Genomic DNA, 17,073 nt, shown 5'->3' on the forward strand with positions numbered 1-17,073 from the left:
TGAAGACATTACTGGGGCTACTCAAGCAAATCGATGAACAACGGGAGGACAGTGACAGTGACAGTTGATGAACCTCCATAATGTTTTCCACTGTGGCTATACCAGTCTGAATATCCACCAACAGTGCCTAAGAAAAAGCTCTCTTTCACAGTCTCAGCAGCATTGTTGTTTCTTCCTTTTGGGAGAGGGGAGGGGAAGAAAGATTAATTTATTTTTAAAAAAATGCACGTGGCTTATGCATTTTTATGCACACATTATTAAAAAGTAAGAAATAACGGTCTTTAAATAATGATTAAGGGATCGGAAAGATAGTACACATGGATGATGCGCTTGCCTTCGATACAGCCACCCGGTTCAATCCTTAGCACCCTATATGCCCAGTCCCCTGTGCTCAGCCAGAAGTGATCCCTGAGAGCAGAGCTAGGAGTAAACCCCGAGCATTGCTGATTGAGGCCACAAAACCAAAAAGTAAATAAACAAATAATGGTTAAGTTTGTACAATGTGTCAATTATGTTGTAAGGAAGTTATATTAGAAAAGCTAGTTTTTCCAGTTTCATTTTTCTTAGAAATTTTAATACCTTTCTAAAGTTAGAGTCATTTGTAGCAAAAACATTGATTTTCTAAAATCTTTTGATCTGAATTTTAAAGAATTGCTACACCTAAAGCAGAAATATAGACAAACGTTACAGAAACAAGAACTTAGATATAAACCTAAGTATTTGTGATTATATTTGACACAAATATGCAATAAGGAAAGAGAGCATCTTCACTAAATGGTCTGGGAAAATCAGGTATTTAATGGTTTTCATCAAACAAAACAAATGCCAGAAAAACAAAAATCCCTAGAATAGCCAAAGCTAGGAAAAATGATGATGGAAGGGAAGTTTCAGTTTTCCCAACTTAAACTTACTTATAAGTTGTAGCAATCAAAACAATGTGGTACTGGAATAAAGACACACATTCAGACCAATAGAATAGAACTGAGGGTCCAAAGACAAATCAGATCCTCAGGTATAAAGTATGGTCAGCTTATCTTTGACAAAGCAGCAAAGAGTATGAAGTGAAATAAGGACAGACCTTAATATCTAATTGAGTCCATAAACTATACTGAGAAAAACATAGGCAGAACACTTCATGGCACTGAATCTAGAGATATCTTGAATTACTCTATGCCAGTGGTCAAGCAAACAAAAGTAAAGATGAAAATGTGCTACTAAGTCAAGCTGAGAAGCTTCTGCATCACAGAAGAAACAAAGACCAGAACCCCACACAGACTAGGAGAAAATATTTAACTACCACTTAACAACAACAAAATTAAAAAGAAGAGACTGAGGCCAAAGCTGGTAAAGAGCTTGCCTTGAAGGCAGTCACCCTATGTTCAAACACTGGCATCCCATATGGTCTGCTGAGCACCACCAGGAGTGATATCTGAGCACAGAGATAAGAATAATCCCTGAGCACCACCTGGTGTGGCCTAAAAACAACACCACCCCCACAACTCAACAGTATCAAAAATCATGGTGACTAAAATAAAATGAGACAAAAACCCCACACAAACTATTTGGCCCCTATTTACCATATTCACAAAATTAACTCAAAGACTTAAATATAATACTGGAAACCAAAACAGGAAAAGATCTCCTTGACATGGGTCTTAGCAACAGTTTTAGGAATATGTACATAAAGGAGAAAGAGGAAAGAGAAAATAAGGGGGAAAGTGGGAGAGGAGAGATGACAATTATCCAACTGAAAGGTTTTTGTGTAGCAAAGGAAACTGTTAAAAAAAAAAAAGAAAGACAACATAAAATGGGAGAGGGGGAGAGAAATACATGAAAATCAAAGTCAGATAAAAGATTAATATCCAGAACATAGATCTCAACAGCAAAATTTTTTTCACCAAAAATCCAAAAAAAAGAAAAAAAGTTTTGAACAGGTATTTTTCCAGTGATGATAAATGACTATCAAGAGGTTCAACAAGAGGTTCAACATCACTAGTCATCAAGGAAATGTAAGTCAATGTAGATGAGTTATTATATTACTACATGCCTATCAGAATGACCATCATAAAAATGAAAAGATAACAAATGATGCTGAGAATGCGAAAGAGAGCTCTTATTGTTGGTGGGATTTCAAACTGGTATAGCCACAATGGAAAACACTATGCAGGTTCATCAAAAACTAAGAACAAAATTATTACATAATCCAGTAATTCCACTTCAAGAATAATCCCAAATATTGGCAAACACTAAATGGAAAAGGTGTTTGCACCCCAGTTTATAGCAGCATTATTGAAGAAAAGGAATCAAAGTGTATATTAGCAGATGAAAGGACAAAGAAAGTATGTGTATATGCAGGTATGCGCTCACACACACACACAGAGGCATATTAGTCAGCAGGTTCTTTTTTAAAGAAAGGAAATTCTGTCATTTTCAACTACATTAATGGGCATTGAAGAAGGCATTATATACTAAGTGAATTAAGTCAGAGTTTTAAAATTTAAAATGACCTTATTTGTGTGTGGAATCAAATTTTTAAAAAGATACAGAAAAATAAGGGTCAGAGAGATAGTATAGCCAACAGGCTTGCCTTGCACATGGCCAAGTGATGTTCAATTCCCTGCACACATATGGACCTTCAAGCATGCCTGGAATAATTCTGAGCACAGCTGGGTGTAACCTAAAAACAAAATAAATCTCACATACACCCCAAACAAACAAAAGCTACAGAAAGAGATCAGATACTAGAGATAAACAGAGTATTTATTGGAGGAAGGTGGTCAAGAAGTATTTTCTGTTATACACAGAACTAGGGGTGTAATATACAAAATGACTGTAGTTAACTTTGCTAATATGTAATAAAATCTATTTGTATGTCATAATACAACAGTAATACTGTAGTATAATGAAATGTTTCACTAGGAAAAAAACTCTGTCCATTTATTGCATTTTAACTTTATGTATCTATATGAGGCAATAGATGTCAACTAAATTTATTGTGGTAACCATTTCACAATTTGTCTAAGAACAGTTTTGGAATACATATCAGACTTTTTTCTTCTTTTTTTGGGTCACACCCGGCGATGCACAGGGGTCACTCCTGGCTCTGCACTCAGGAATTACTTCTGGCAGTGCTCAGGGGACCATATGGGATGCTGGGATTCAAACCTGGGTTGTCCACGTGCAAGGCAAACGCCCTACCCGCTGTGCTATTGCTCCAGCCCCATATCAGACATTTTTAAAGAAATCCAGCTTCAATTTTATGAATACTCAAGACTTTTATTTTCTATAACCCTTACTGCTGCTTTTGTTTTGTTTTGTTTTGTGGCTACACCCAGTAGTGTTCAGACCAGATATCTGGTTCTGTGCTCAGGAGACCATATGTAGTGCATGGACAGAACTGGGGTTGGCTGTATGCAAAGTAAATATCTTAATACCAGTACTCTCCAAACCTAATAAACATTTCTTTATTAACCAAATTTGTTTGTGAAATTTATAGCTGGAGCCCAAAAGACATTATAGCAGATAAAGCTTTTGTCTTGCACTCAGCCAACTTGGGTTCAATTCCCTCATATGACCTCATATGGCTCCCCAGCACACAGCCAGGAGTGGTCCCTAAGCACAGGTAGTTGTGGCCCAAAATTCACCCCCCACTCTCAAAGAAATAAGAAAAATTATACAGAAGCAAAAGAAAAAATAGTCTGAAGTATACCACACATTTTTGTTAAAAATTATCACCTCAAACTCTGTATGCAAAACTGTAACAAAAAGACATGGTATGTCTTCATAGTTGCCAATAATTTTAACACCACATACCTAGAGTTAAGTACACTCATTTTTCCTAACAGTGACAGACAAACCCTGGTTCTTAATCACAAATCATCTACAACACTGAGCAAAAACAATCACTCTTGTTTCGTTAGTGCAGATAGTTTTAATTCAGTAGGCCAGATCACTTGAAAATCTATTTTAGACACAGGCTATTCACAATAACTGAACTGACAGGTTGTTCCACATTTTATTAAAAAAATTTTATTAGTGAAACACCATGAGGTACAGTTGTAGACTTAGAAATTTTTGTGCTTGGATTTCAGTTATACAATGATCGAGTACCCATCCCTCCACCAGTGCCCACATTTATACAAGTAGATTTGGAAACAAATACAGTTAGAATCAACAATTACTGAAGAAAAATAGTTCACAGGAATTACCAATCATTACTATTACAACGTGTAGTAGCAATTACTGTTGTTGCCACTACCACATTATTTGCTATGAAACACTCTGAATACATTTAGAAAACCATGGGATTTAACAGTACTTACTTTCAGCATTGGACAAAGTGCAGGGATTACAGTCAACCAAAGCTAACTGAAAATGCTGCAAAAAGAGATTGAGAAAAACAATTCAGTCATATAAACATGGTCTGAAGTAAGTGTGTTATGTATACTTTAAAATAATAATGCAAGTATGCTATACAAGTAAAACATACTAGCCAACCAACTAGAATAACTTAAAACATTTATAGCTACTAGGAGGTTTACTCCATGGCTTGGAGGCCAGCCGCACACTCTAGGGGTAAAGGCAGCTCAGATAGAGAAGGGAGCACCAAATAAAGGGTGTTGGGAAGATCCGCCCAGGATGGGAGATATATGCTGAAAGTAGACTATAGACCAAACATGATTGCCACTCAATTCCTCTTTTGCAAACCACAGCACCCAAAAGGAGAGAACAGGTGGGAGTGTCCTGCCATAGAGGCAGGGTGGGATGGGGGGTGGGAGGGATACTAGGATCAGTGGTGGTGGAGAATGGGCACTGGTGGAGGGATGGGTACTCGATCATTGTATAGCTGAAACCCAAGCACAAAAATTTGTTAGTCTACAACTGTACCTCATGGTGTTTCACTAATAAAAATTAAAAAAAAAAAACCCACCATTTATAGATGATGACAGACTGCTGGGTTATTTTCTTGAGACAGGAGGCAATGGAGAATTGGAAAAAGAATTAACTTTGTCAAGTTATCCTATGTATGTTTTTGCCTTTATTAAATTACATTCGAATTTCTGTTTTCATATAAATTTGATGGTTCATTTATAAGAGTATAAGTAGAACACATCACCACCTTTAAAACTGAAAGTAAAAGCATCAGCTAGAATATCGCCACTTAAAAAAACTATGCAAACTTCAATTTTTAAAAAAATTTAATCACCATGAAGTTATAGTTATTCATGACTGAGCTTCAGGCATACCATTTCTCAACACCTGTCCCTTCAGTACTGCCCACCACTCCCTTCCCACCAATGCTCCCTGATTCCCATTTGCCTCCCACCCACCAATCTGCTTCTACAAAAGGTAACCATGTGTGCACACACAGAATAAATTTTATAACAAAAAAGTTACCATAAAGGTAAAACTATCTGTCCTTATTAATTATATCATTACAATTAGTGTCTGTTAAAACTCTGAATATAGCAGAATGCAGTCTGTTATAAAGGTCAGCAACCAAAGATCACTGGTCTTTTAGAATTCATGTGCTATCATACGTCTAGATAATATTAAATTGATCACTAACAGCTTACAACATACACTTACATGAAACTGTCCTCAGATATATGTTAAATTCCATGCATAACACTAATTTTTGTGGGGTTTGTTTGGGGGACACACTCATCTATGCTCAAGGCTTACTCCTAGCTATGTGCTCATGAATTACTCCAACGGGTGCCAGGGACTGAACCCAGGTTAGCTGTGTGCAAGGCACACAAGTAGTAGTTGTACTGTCTCTCTCTAATCCCAATATTTTAAGAACATGAATCATCATTGAGAAGATTAGGTAACATCTATCATCTTGTTTGTCAACATTAAATATACTATATAAAGTAACAGAAGACAGGGCCAGGGATGTGATTCAGTATAGTGTATGCCTTGCATGTAGAAGACCTGGGTTAGATCGCCAGCAGTGACAATACCCCACCCCACCAAAATTTACAGAAAACAAGCACTACAGGTAAACATAAAACCCCTAAGATAAAAAGTTAATTTCCTGACCCCACCAAATTCCCTCAAATATATATTATAATTTTCTGAATTATATTCATTATTTGCTCTAGCGGGCCCAGTAACGTCTCCATTGGAGACTTTGTTACTGTATTTGGCATAACGAATACTCTCGGTAGCTTGCCGGGCTCTCCGAGAGGGGTGGAGGAATCGAACTCGGGTCGGCCATGTTGGCCGCTTGTAAGGCGAACGCCCTACCCGCTGTGCTATCGCTCCAGCCTGTGCTATCGCTGTGCTATCGCTCCAGAATATAATATTCATTATATTCTGTATATATATATAATATATAATATTCATTATATAATATTCATTATATTATATTCTGTATTTTAACTATAAAAGTAATCAATGGCCAAAGGAAAAAAATCTTTTTTTTGCCCCCTGCACGTACTGTCATATAAGTACCAAGTACCACTGGAGCTCCAGGAAAAAAAGAGAAGGGGTTTGAGACCATATCTGGCTATGTTCAAGGTTTACTCTGGCTCGGCTCAGGGATCACTACTTCCTGGCAGTGCTCCAGACACCATGTAAGATGCCGAGAAGAGAACCCAGTTCAGCAGCATGCAAGGTAAGTGCCCAAGTACTCTCTCTCCATCACAAACAAGTTTTTTTTTTTAAACCAGCTATAAGAAGCTCACGCTTATCCACCATTTCAATATCTGAAGAATTCTATTTTTGATATTGCTGTACAAACGAAGAATTGGTATGTTTATTGCTGGAAAAAGAATTGGTATGTTTAATAAAAACTCCTGGATGTAACCCCCAAAAGAACCTTCATTATCAAGAGAAATAATCATCAGCAAGTTTAGGGTTGGAGCAATAGTACAGTCGGTAGGGTGTTTGCCTTGCATTCAGCCTACCCAATTTGAAAACCAGCACTCCATATAGTACCTAAAACCCTCCAGTAGTGATCCCTGAGCACAAAGCCAGGAGTAAGCAAAAACAAACAATGGCTCCCACAACACCAAAAAATAAAAAAAAAAACACAAACCCCAAAACGCATTTGTAAGCTTTTAGTGTTATTATTTCCACACAGATTACAATTATACTTGGTAACTAGAATACTCAAAAAAAAAAAAAAAACCAAAAAACTAATGTCAATTAACTCCAGGTTACTATAAAAGATTAGAAGATGCCATTTGGTAATGCATTCGATCATGAACATTTGTTTTAATATGTGCATAGCAGCTAGTCTACATTTTCAGTACTCAATAGTTAAAGGCTCAATAGTAGTCTATTCTGAACAAATAGACTACTACCAAAATGGCTATAACCCACAAATATCAATTATTTAATCTATTCCATAAATTTTTATTGATGAACTATAATTCCCGTAGGGTGACAGATACTACCAGGATACAAGGGTCAATGTAACAAAAGCAAAAATTACTTTCCATGTTCAGTTGAGTGGGGGAAAAATAAAATCCAACATCTGAACACTGTGAGCAATATGCACAAAGCATGTACTCAAACATGCCTTCAGTACACTATCAAAGCAATAAAAGGACTTTGATAAAAGGATGCTTTATAACCAATTACTTTTTTCTATACAAAATGATAGCACCACTAATCAGATCGTACATATCTAAATCTAATCAGGCCTATTAGCACAAATTAACAATTAAATAAGAAAAAACAGGCCTTTTGTAACTAAGCTATTAAAGCATCAAGCCTGCAAACCAAGAGCCCTCAAAACTGCTGCATTTTAGTTTTACACTGAAATTCTACCAAGATCTTATCAATGGATAATGAATATTAGAGGTCAATCAAAAAAAACCTGTCAGGATTAGTTCTGAAACATTTGTCTAATAATAATTAGACACAAAAAGCAGCAATGAGCCAAAATTTAAACCCACAATATCAGAAGGTGGTAAACATTTCAAACAGCAAAGATGTAAAAAAATCATTTGGCAGAAGTGTATACACATTTAAATATATATATATGTATGATTAGAAAACAACAAAAAGCAAAATGTTTTTATATAGAAAACAATTAATCACTATTCAAAGAAATGAAATAAGAAAATATAAAAAAAATTCCTTGTTAACAGACGGAAATTAACATTGTTAAACTAATCATCTCAGATGACTAACAGCTAGTGTAATGAGCAGAATACTTGCATTGCACATAGCTGACCTGGGATGATTCCCCAGAGCCCCACCAGGAATAATCTTGAGTAGAGAGCAAGGAGTAAGCTCTGAGCACCACCAGGTGGGACCCCAAAACTAAAATACCATCCCATAATCACTACACAGAGTCAGTGCAATCTCTACCAAAATTCCAATGTCAACCAAGAACAGAAAAATCTACTAAAATTTGTATGAAATCATACCTCTACTTCTCTAAGAGCCAAACCAATCTTGAAAAAGAATCATCCCATTCCCCAACTTTAAACTCTAAGACAAAGCTATAACAAAGAAAATAGTGGACTACTTAGTGCATGAACATGACCTTAGTTTCATTTATTATAAATGGATGAAACTAGGGTGATATCATACTTTTGGTGGTCTCTAAAAGTAGAATATAGAATTCAAACTGCCAAATTTTGTTTGGGTTTGAGTCAGTTACTTGGCAAAGCTTGGCTAAACTTGCTGGAAAATCTACCGGTGGGTTTCTCAAAACCCTCAAATTCAGTTTTTTAATTTTCTTTATAACACAAGGTTATTACAACTGGTTCGATGAGGTACTTTACTGGTTACTAAACACTGATACTGCTATACCACTAACCTCGCCCTCTCCCCTCCAATTTAGGAGACACAGACCAGGCAGTACTAGATTACACTCCCAGCAGCATGTTTGGAGACTGATGTTATGCTGGATATCAAGCCCAGGGTTCCCAAAAGCAAAACAGGTATCTTCTGTCACATCCTCAGTGCTATACCCAAATTCCTCACTTAAAAAATGAAAGTATACCAAAGATATGCTAAATCTTACTTGTAGCTCTTCTTTTCAGCTCCAGACTCAGATGTCAGTACCAATATCTAATAGTTCAATCTGAATCACTGTCACTGTCCTCCCATTGTTCATAGATTTGCTCAAGCGGGCCCAGTAACGTCTCCATTGTGACAACTGTTACTGTATTTGGCATATCGAATATGTCACGGGTAACTTGCCAGGCTTTGCCGTGTGGGAGAGATACTCTCGGTAGCTTGTCGGGCTCTCTGAGAGGGGCGGAGGAATCGAACTCGGGTCGGCCATGTTGGACGCTTGCAAGGCAAACGCCAAACCCGCTGTGCTATCACTCCAGCCCTCAACATGAATATACTCCCATATAACCATACTTCATACGGAGCTTTCATGCCCTAATTCATTGTTATTTTCTTTAACCCGTCACTTTGGATAACACAAATGAATGTGGTTTTTAATTTAAATTTTCAAGTTCTTCCAAAGTGTATTATTTGCATTTATGTAAAGCTGATAGGCGTACAAGTAACAAATTCAATGGAACATAATATATATCCTATACAAGGGATAAAACACAACTTGTAGCTGGAGCGATAGTACAGCAGGTAGGGTGTTTTGCCTTGCATGCAGCCGACCTGGGTTTGATTCTCAGCATCCCATATGGTCTCCCGAGCACAGCCAAGAGTGATTCCTGAGTGCACAGCCAGGAGTAACCCCTGAGCATCGCTGGGTGTGACTCCCCCCCAAAAAAAACCCCACAACTTATAATAATACATTCTAACCTTTATAAAAAAGACATGAGACACAAAAGACGTTTCATAAAGCTGTATTTGAAAACTATTTACAGCCACAATCATGCTTATAAACAACAAAAAAGGATTTTTTAAAAAATCAGATATGCCTTCTTATAGTTGAAATATAAAACTGCTAACAGGAAATCTATAGTTATTCTAAGTCCTCAGTATCAGAGAGAACAGTTACTACACATCAATAAGCAGTGATGTACTCTTCAAATATGTATTTTGGAGGAACTGAATTCAGCTATTCATAATACCTCATACTTGTAATATTACCACATAACAGAACACCTAGGAAAGATTGAAAGGTAAAGTATGAGTTGATGAACAATGGAAAGTGAGAAAAAAAAAGACAAAATCAGTAGTCTTACAAAAGGAACTGTGATGGTACTTTGTGAAGAAAAAACAGTAAGAATTTATTTTAAAAAAAATGTGGGAAGAACTGGAGAGATAGAGCAAAGGATTGAAATACATGCTAAGCAAATGAAAGCCCAGGATTCATCACACCAGAACTGGCCCCAAATGTGGTTCAGGGTGTCCAAAATAAATCCCCTGAACTAAAAAAAAAAGTTAAGTGTCAGCTAGAAGCACGACTATTAATTATGATAATGGAAACAGAGCAGGGGAATGTACAGGAAAGATTGGCTTTCAAATTTTTCAGATAACTTAAGTAATGAAAAGATGTTATTAAAGTATCAATAAAATATTTTAGAAAATTACATCATGGTAAAATAGTTAACATACAAATTCTCTATAAGGTTCACAGTCTTACATAGATGAACTTTTATCTTATGATCTTATGTAGTTTACACTAATAAAATAATGAAAAGGTGGAAGGCATTTCACAGACTCAATATCTGGAAATGAAGTAGTTACTGAAGAAAAGTAAGTTAAGCAGAGTGGAAATAGTTACTTAAAAGTTTCTTATTGGTGGGACGGGCACAGAGGCCCAGCTCTGGGCAACAAAGCTGAACGGCTCCAACTCCAACAGGTACAGCCCGCCCCCAAGGGCCTGGGTCCCTCTCTGGGCATACGCAGCTAGAACCAGCCCCTAGAAAGTCGGTTTTCAACCCCTGATCTGCGTGGGACGGGCACAGAGGCCCAGCTCTGGGCAACAAAGCTGAACGGCTCCAATTCCAACAGGTACAGCCCGCCCCCAAGGGCCTGGGTCCCTCTCTGGGCATGCGCAGCTAGAACCAGCCCCTAGAAAGCCGGTTTTCAACCCCTGATCTGCTTGGGACGGGCACAGAGGCCCAGCTCTGGGCAACAAAGCTGAACGGCTCCAATTCCAACAGGTACAGCCCGCCCCCAAGGGCCTGGGTCCCTCTCTGGGCATGCGCAGCTAGAACCAGCCCCTAGAAAGCCAGTTTTCAACCCCTGATCTGCATGGGACGGGCACAGAGGCCCAGCTCTGGACAACAAAGCTGAAGGGCTCCAATTCCAAACAGGAGACGTTCCCAACTCCTCGCCCAGTGCCAGGGACTCTTTCCGGAGCCGCGGCCGCTTATGCAGCCGCGAAATATTTTCCCACTACATATGCCATAGGAACCATAAGCTACCTTCTTAGATGGAAACTTCTCTAGTTTAGCTCAGCCACTAGAAACACAGTAGCCAATAACTCATAAGCCTATCTTAACTCACACTGCATATCAAGCAGAATAGTAACAGTGAACGTGAAGGAATAACCACACCTCTCACAATGGTAAAGCAACGCAAAAGCCCACCAAACTTTCATATTGAAGAGTCTAGCCCAGATGACACCAACAGTACTGTAGTGTTAGACAACCTCTCTGACAAGGAATTCAGAAGGGAGCTACTTAGGATGCTTAGGGAATTGAAAGAAACAGTGGAATGCAATGCCAATAGAAGACAAGAGGATCTGAAGGCAGAAATGAGGAAAATGCAATCAGAAATATCAGACCTGAAAAATCTCGTAGGCGAATTGAAAAGCTCAGTGGAAGGCCTCAGCAGCAGAGTAAGAGCGGCTGAGAACAGAATCAGTGAGCTCGAAGATGAAGTTCAGAGACTCTCCAGAAAAGAGCAGAAAATGGAAAAGAGACTCACAATTCGGGAACAGATGGCAAGAGAAGATCGTGATGAAGCCAAGAGGGGTAACAAGAATTATTGGAGTCCCAGAGGGACAGGAAGAAAACCTCGATGAAGAAGAAACTGTCAAAGACATCATTGCTACAACATTTCCAGAGCTGAAGAAAACTTGTGACCACATTCAGGAGGCCCGAAGGGTACCAGCTAGAAGAAATCCGAATAAAAATACCCCAAGACACATTCTGATCAAAATGACCAAAACCTTAGACAGAGACAAAATTCTGAAAGCAGCAAGATCGAAGAAAGAAATCTCTTACAAAGGAGCATCCTTAAAATTCACAGCTGTTTTTTCTAATGAAACCCTCAGGGCCCGAAAACAGTGGTGGGACATAGTAAAAAAAACTCAATGAAATAAATGCCTCCCCAAAAATACTTTTCCCAGCAAGACTCTCATTCATAATAGAAGGAACAACACACAGTTTCACAGACAAACAACAGCTCAGGAACTTCATAGACTCGAAACCATGGTTACAAGAAGAACTAAATGGGCTAATTTAAGGCAAGAAAGGCCCCTCAAATACACCAAATTTTAACAGAACAATGGGACAAAATCCCATAACAATAATCTCTCTCAATGTCAATGGGCTAAACTCACCAATTAAAAGACATAGAGTGGCAGGAGGGATTAGAAAATTGAATCCAACATTCTGCTGCCTGCAAGAAATGCATCTCAATAGTCAAAGCAAACACAGACTCAGAGTCAAAGGCTGGAAAACAACCCTACAGGCAAACAGCTCCCATAAAAAAGCTGGGGTAGCCATCCTTATATCAGACCACATCAAGTGAGGAAGGTCATAAGAGACAGTGAAGGCCATTTCTTATTGATCAAAGAATCTGTACAACAGGAAGAATTTACAATAATAAATGTATATGCACCTAATGAGAGACCAGCAAAGTACTTAAAACAACTACTCATAGATTTGGAAAAAGACATCAATAGCAACACAATACTAGTGGGAGACTTCAACACTGCTTTGTCACCTCTTGATAGATCAACCAGACTCAAGCTTAGCAAGGACATACTTCATTTGAGGGAAACAATGGAAGAAAGGGACTTAGTAGATATATACAGGACACTTCATCCACAAAAAGCTGAATACACATTCTTCTCAAGCGTACATGGAACATTCTCCAAGATAGACCACATGATGAGCCACAAAACATGCCTCCATAAAATTAAGAAGGTAGAGATTGTATCAACAATCTTCTCAGACCATAATGCGCTGAAATTAGAAGTAAATCACACACAAAAACAGAAAACTAAATCAAACACCTGGAAATTAAACAGTGCACTATTGAACAACGAGTGGATTAGACAGGAAATCAAAGAGGAAATCAAAAGATTCCTAGAAACGAATGAAAATGAGAACACGAGTTACCAAAACTTATGGGACACAGCAAAGTCTGTGTTAAGAGGAAAGTTTATAGCTCTACAAGCATTCCTCAGGAAGGAGGAGCGAGCACACATAAGTAACCTAACCTCACAGCTTAAGAGCTTGGAGAAGGACCAAAAAAAGGAGCACAACCCGAACAGGAGAAAGGAAATAATAAAACTCAGAGCAGAGATTAACGAGATGGAAACCCAAAAAACAATCCGAAAGATCAATGAAACCAAAAGCTGGTTCTTTGAGAAAATTAACAAGATCGATAAGCCCCTAGCAAAACTCACAAAGAAAGGGAGAGAGAAAACCCTAATAAACCGAATCAGAAATGAAAAGGGGGTCATTACAACAGAAACCACAGAAATTCAGAGGATCCTCAGGGAGTACTTTGAGAAGCTTTATGCCACGGAACATCAAAACCTCGAGGAAATGGATAAATTCCTAGACTCCTACAGACTCCCAAGGCTGAACCAAGAACAGCCTTGGAATACCTGAACAGACCTATCACCATCAAGGAAATTGAAATGGTAATAAAAAGTCTCCCCAAGCACAAAAGTCCTGGCCCGAATGGATTCACTAGTGAATTCTTCCAAATCTTTAAAGAGGACTTACTCCCGATGCTCTTTAAGCTTTTCCACGAAATTGAAATATCAAAAACACTTCCGAACAGTTTCTACGAAGCAAATATCACACTGATACCAAAAGCAGACAGAGATACCACAAAGAAAGAGAATTACAGGCCGATATCCCTGATGAACACAGATGCAAAGATCCTCAACAAACTACTAGCAAATAGAATCCAACTACTCATCAAAAAGATCATACACCATGACCAAGTAGGATTCATCCCAGGGATGCAAGGATGGTTTAACATTCGGAAATCAATCAACATAATCCACCATATCAACAAAAGAAAAGATAAAAAGCATATGATTATATCAATAGATGCAGAGAAAGCATTTTATAAGATCCAGCACCCCTTTATGATGAAAACCCTAGCCAAAATGGGTATAGAGGGGACCTTCCTCAACATAATTAAAGCCATCTACCACAAGCCTACAGCAAGCATCATCCTCAATGGGGAAAAACTGAGAGCCTTCCCTCTAAGATCAGGGACGAGACAGGGATGCCCACTCTCTCCACTGCTGTTCAATATAGTACTGGAAGTACTTGCAATAGCGATTAGGCAGGAAAAAGATATTAAGGGCATTCAGGTAGGAAAGGAAGAAATCAAGCTCTCACTATTCGCAGATGATATGATACTCTACTTAGAGAACCCAATAACTTCCACCAAAAAACACCTAGAAACAATAGACTCGTATAGTAAAGTTGCAGGTTATAAAATCAATATCCAAAAGTCCATGGCTTTCCTATACGCAAACAGTGAGAGAGAAGAAAGCAACATGAAAAAAACAATCCCGTTCACAATTGTGCCCCAGAAAATCAAGTACCTAGGAATCAGCTTAACTAAGGAAGTAAAGGACCTGTACAAAGAAAACTACAAAACGCTACTTCAGGAAATAAAAGAGGACATGAGGAAATGGAAAGATATCCCCTGCTCATGGGTCGGGAGACTTAACATTGTCAAAATGGCAATACTACCGAAAGCATTGTATAAATTCAATGCAATCCCTATAAGGATACCCATGACATTCTTCAAAGAAATGGAGCAAACACTCCTGAAATTTATATGGAACAATAAGTCCCCACGAATAGCTAAAGCAATTCTTGGGAAAAAGAAAATGGGAGGAATCAACCTCCCGAACTTCAAACTGTACTACAAAGCAGTAATAATTAAAACAGCATGGTACTGGAACAAAGGCAGAACTGCAGACCAATGGAACAGGGTTGAATACACTGACATCTCCCCTCAATCATATGCTCATCTAATCTTTGATAAAGGTGCAAGTAATGTGAAGTGGAGTAAGGAAAGCCTCTTTAATAAATTGTGTTGGCATCACTGGACAGCTACATGCAAAAAAATGGGCTCAGAACTCTGCCTAACACCATGTACAATAGTAAGATCAAAATGGATTAAAGACCTCAACATCAGACCAGAAACCATAAGGTACATTGAAGATAAAGTTGGCAAAACCCTCCATGACATTGAAGCTAATGGTATCTTCAAAGATGCCACGCCACTGGCCGAGCAAGTGAAAACAGAGATAGATAAATGGGACTATCTTAAACTAAGAAGCTTCTGCACCTCCAAAGAAACAGTGACCAAAATACAAAGACAGTCTACAGAATGGGAAAGGATATTCACCGAATACACATCTGACAAGGGGTTGATATCCAGGATATACAAAATACTGGTTAAACTCCACAAGAAGAAAACATCCAACCCCATCCAAAAAAGGGGCAATGAAATGAACAGAAACTTTCTCAAAGAAGAAATCTGAATGGCAAAAAAGCACATGAGAAAATGCTCTACATCATTAATCATCAGGGAGATGCAGATCAAAACCACAATGAGATACCATCTCACACCTCAGAGACTGGCCCACATTCAAAAGAACAAAAGCAACCGATGCTGGCGTGGATGTGGCGAGAAAGGGACACTCCTTCACTGTTGGTGGGAATGTCCACTGGTTCAGCCCTTCTGGAAAACAGTATGGATGATTCTCAAAAAATTAGAAACTGAGCTCCCATTTGACCCAGCAATACCACTCCTGGGAATATATCCCAGAGAGACAAAAATGTATAGTCGAAGTGACATCTGCACTTGTTTGTTCATTGCAGCACTCTTTACAATAGCCAGAAACTGGAAGAAACCTGAATGCCCAAGAACAGATGACTGGTTAAAGAAACTTTGGTACATCTACACAATGGAGTACTATGTAGCTGTTAGAAAAGATGAAGTCATGAAATTTACATACAAGTGGTACAATATGGAAAGTATCATGCTAAGCGAAATGAGTCAGAAAGAGAGGGATAGACATAGAAAGATTGCATTCATCTGGGGGATATAAAGTAACAAAGTATGAGATTAATACCCAAGAATAGCTGAGATCAGCACCAGGAGGATTACCCCATAACTTAGAGGCCAGCCGGGTATCCTAGAGGAAAGGGCAGTTCAGGTAGAGAAGGGAGCACCAAATAAAGGATGTTTGGAGGATCCTCCCAGGAGGGGAGATGCATGTCGAAAGTAGACTATGGACTGAACATGTTTGCCACTCAATGCCTCTTTTGCAGACCACAACACCCAAAAGGAGAGAGAGAACACAGGGGATTGCCCTGCCACAGAGACAGGGGGGATGGGGGATGGGGGTGGGAGGGATATTATCCATGGTGGTGGAAAATGGGCACTGGTGGAGGGATGGGTATCTGATCATTGTATAATTGAAACCAAAGCACAAAAAATTGTAAATTTACAACTGTAAAAAAAAATAAAATAAAATAAAGGGAAAAAAAAAGTTTCTTATTGGAGACTGGAGCGATAGCACAGCAGGTAGGGCGTTTGCCTTGCACGTGGCTGACCAGGGTTCGATTCCCAGCATCCCATATGGTCCCCTGAGCACCGCCAGGAGTGATTCCTGAGTGATAAGCCAGGACTAACCCCTAAGCATCACTGGGTGTGACCCAAAAAGCAAAAAGTTTCTTATCATGTATAAAGATAATGGGAAAACAGGGCAGGAGGATAACATTTGATGAAAACAATATTTGCCACTTTATATGAAAAAATAATGTAGAAGATAATAAATTAAAACGGAATGAAGCCACAGAGATGATACACAAGTTTACCATCTACTGCATGCAATTCAACCCCAACATGACATGGTAACCCATCACTGATGGGTGCAGCCTTCAAGGCTCCTTAGTACCAGCC

At 38.7% G+C, this 17,073-nt stretch overlaps 1 protein-coding gene across 4 annotated transcripts in view; it reads right to left on the reverse strand.

Moving 5' to 3' along the window:
* KDM6A (lysine demethylase 6A) overlaps positions 1-17,073 on the reverse strand; it is a 172,716-nt gene that overhangs the window by 66,774 nt on the left and 88,869 nt on the right. For all 4 annotated transcript variants that reach the window (XM_056131063.1, XM_056131065.1, XM_056131062.1 and 1 more), the window contains exon 7: positions 4,323-4,377. In XM_056131063.1, coding sequence (XP_055987038.1) covers positions 4,323-4,377 — 55 coding nt within the window. The remainder of the gene's footprint in view (positions 1-4,322; positions 4,378-17,073) is intronic.

Source organism: Sorex fumeus, unplaced genomic scaffold, assembly GCF_029834395.1.
Source record: "Sorex fumeus unplaced genomic scaffold, SorFum_2.1 ptg000086l, whole genome shotgun sequence".
NCBI classification, from domain to species: Eukaryota; Metazoa; Chordata; class Mammalia; order Eulipotyphla; family Soricidae; genus Sorex; species Sorex fumeus.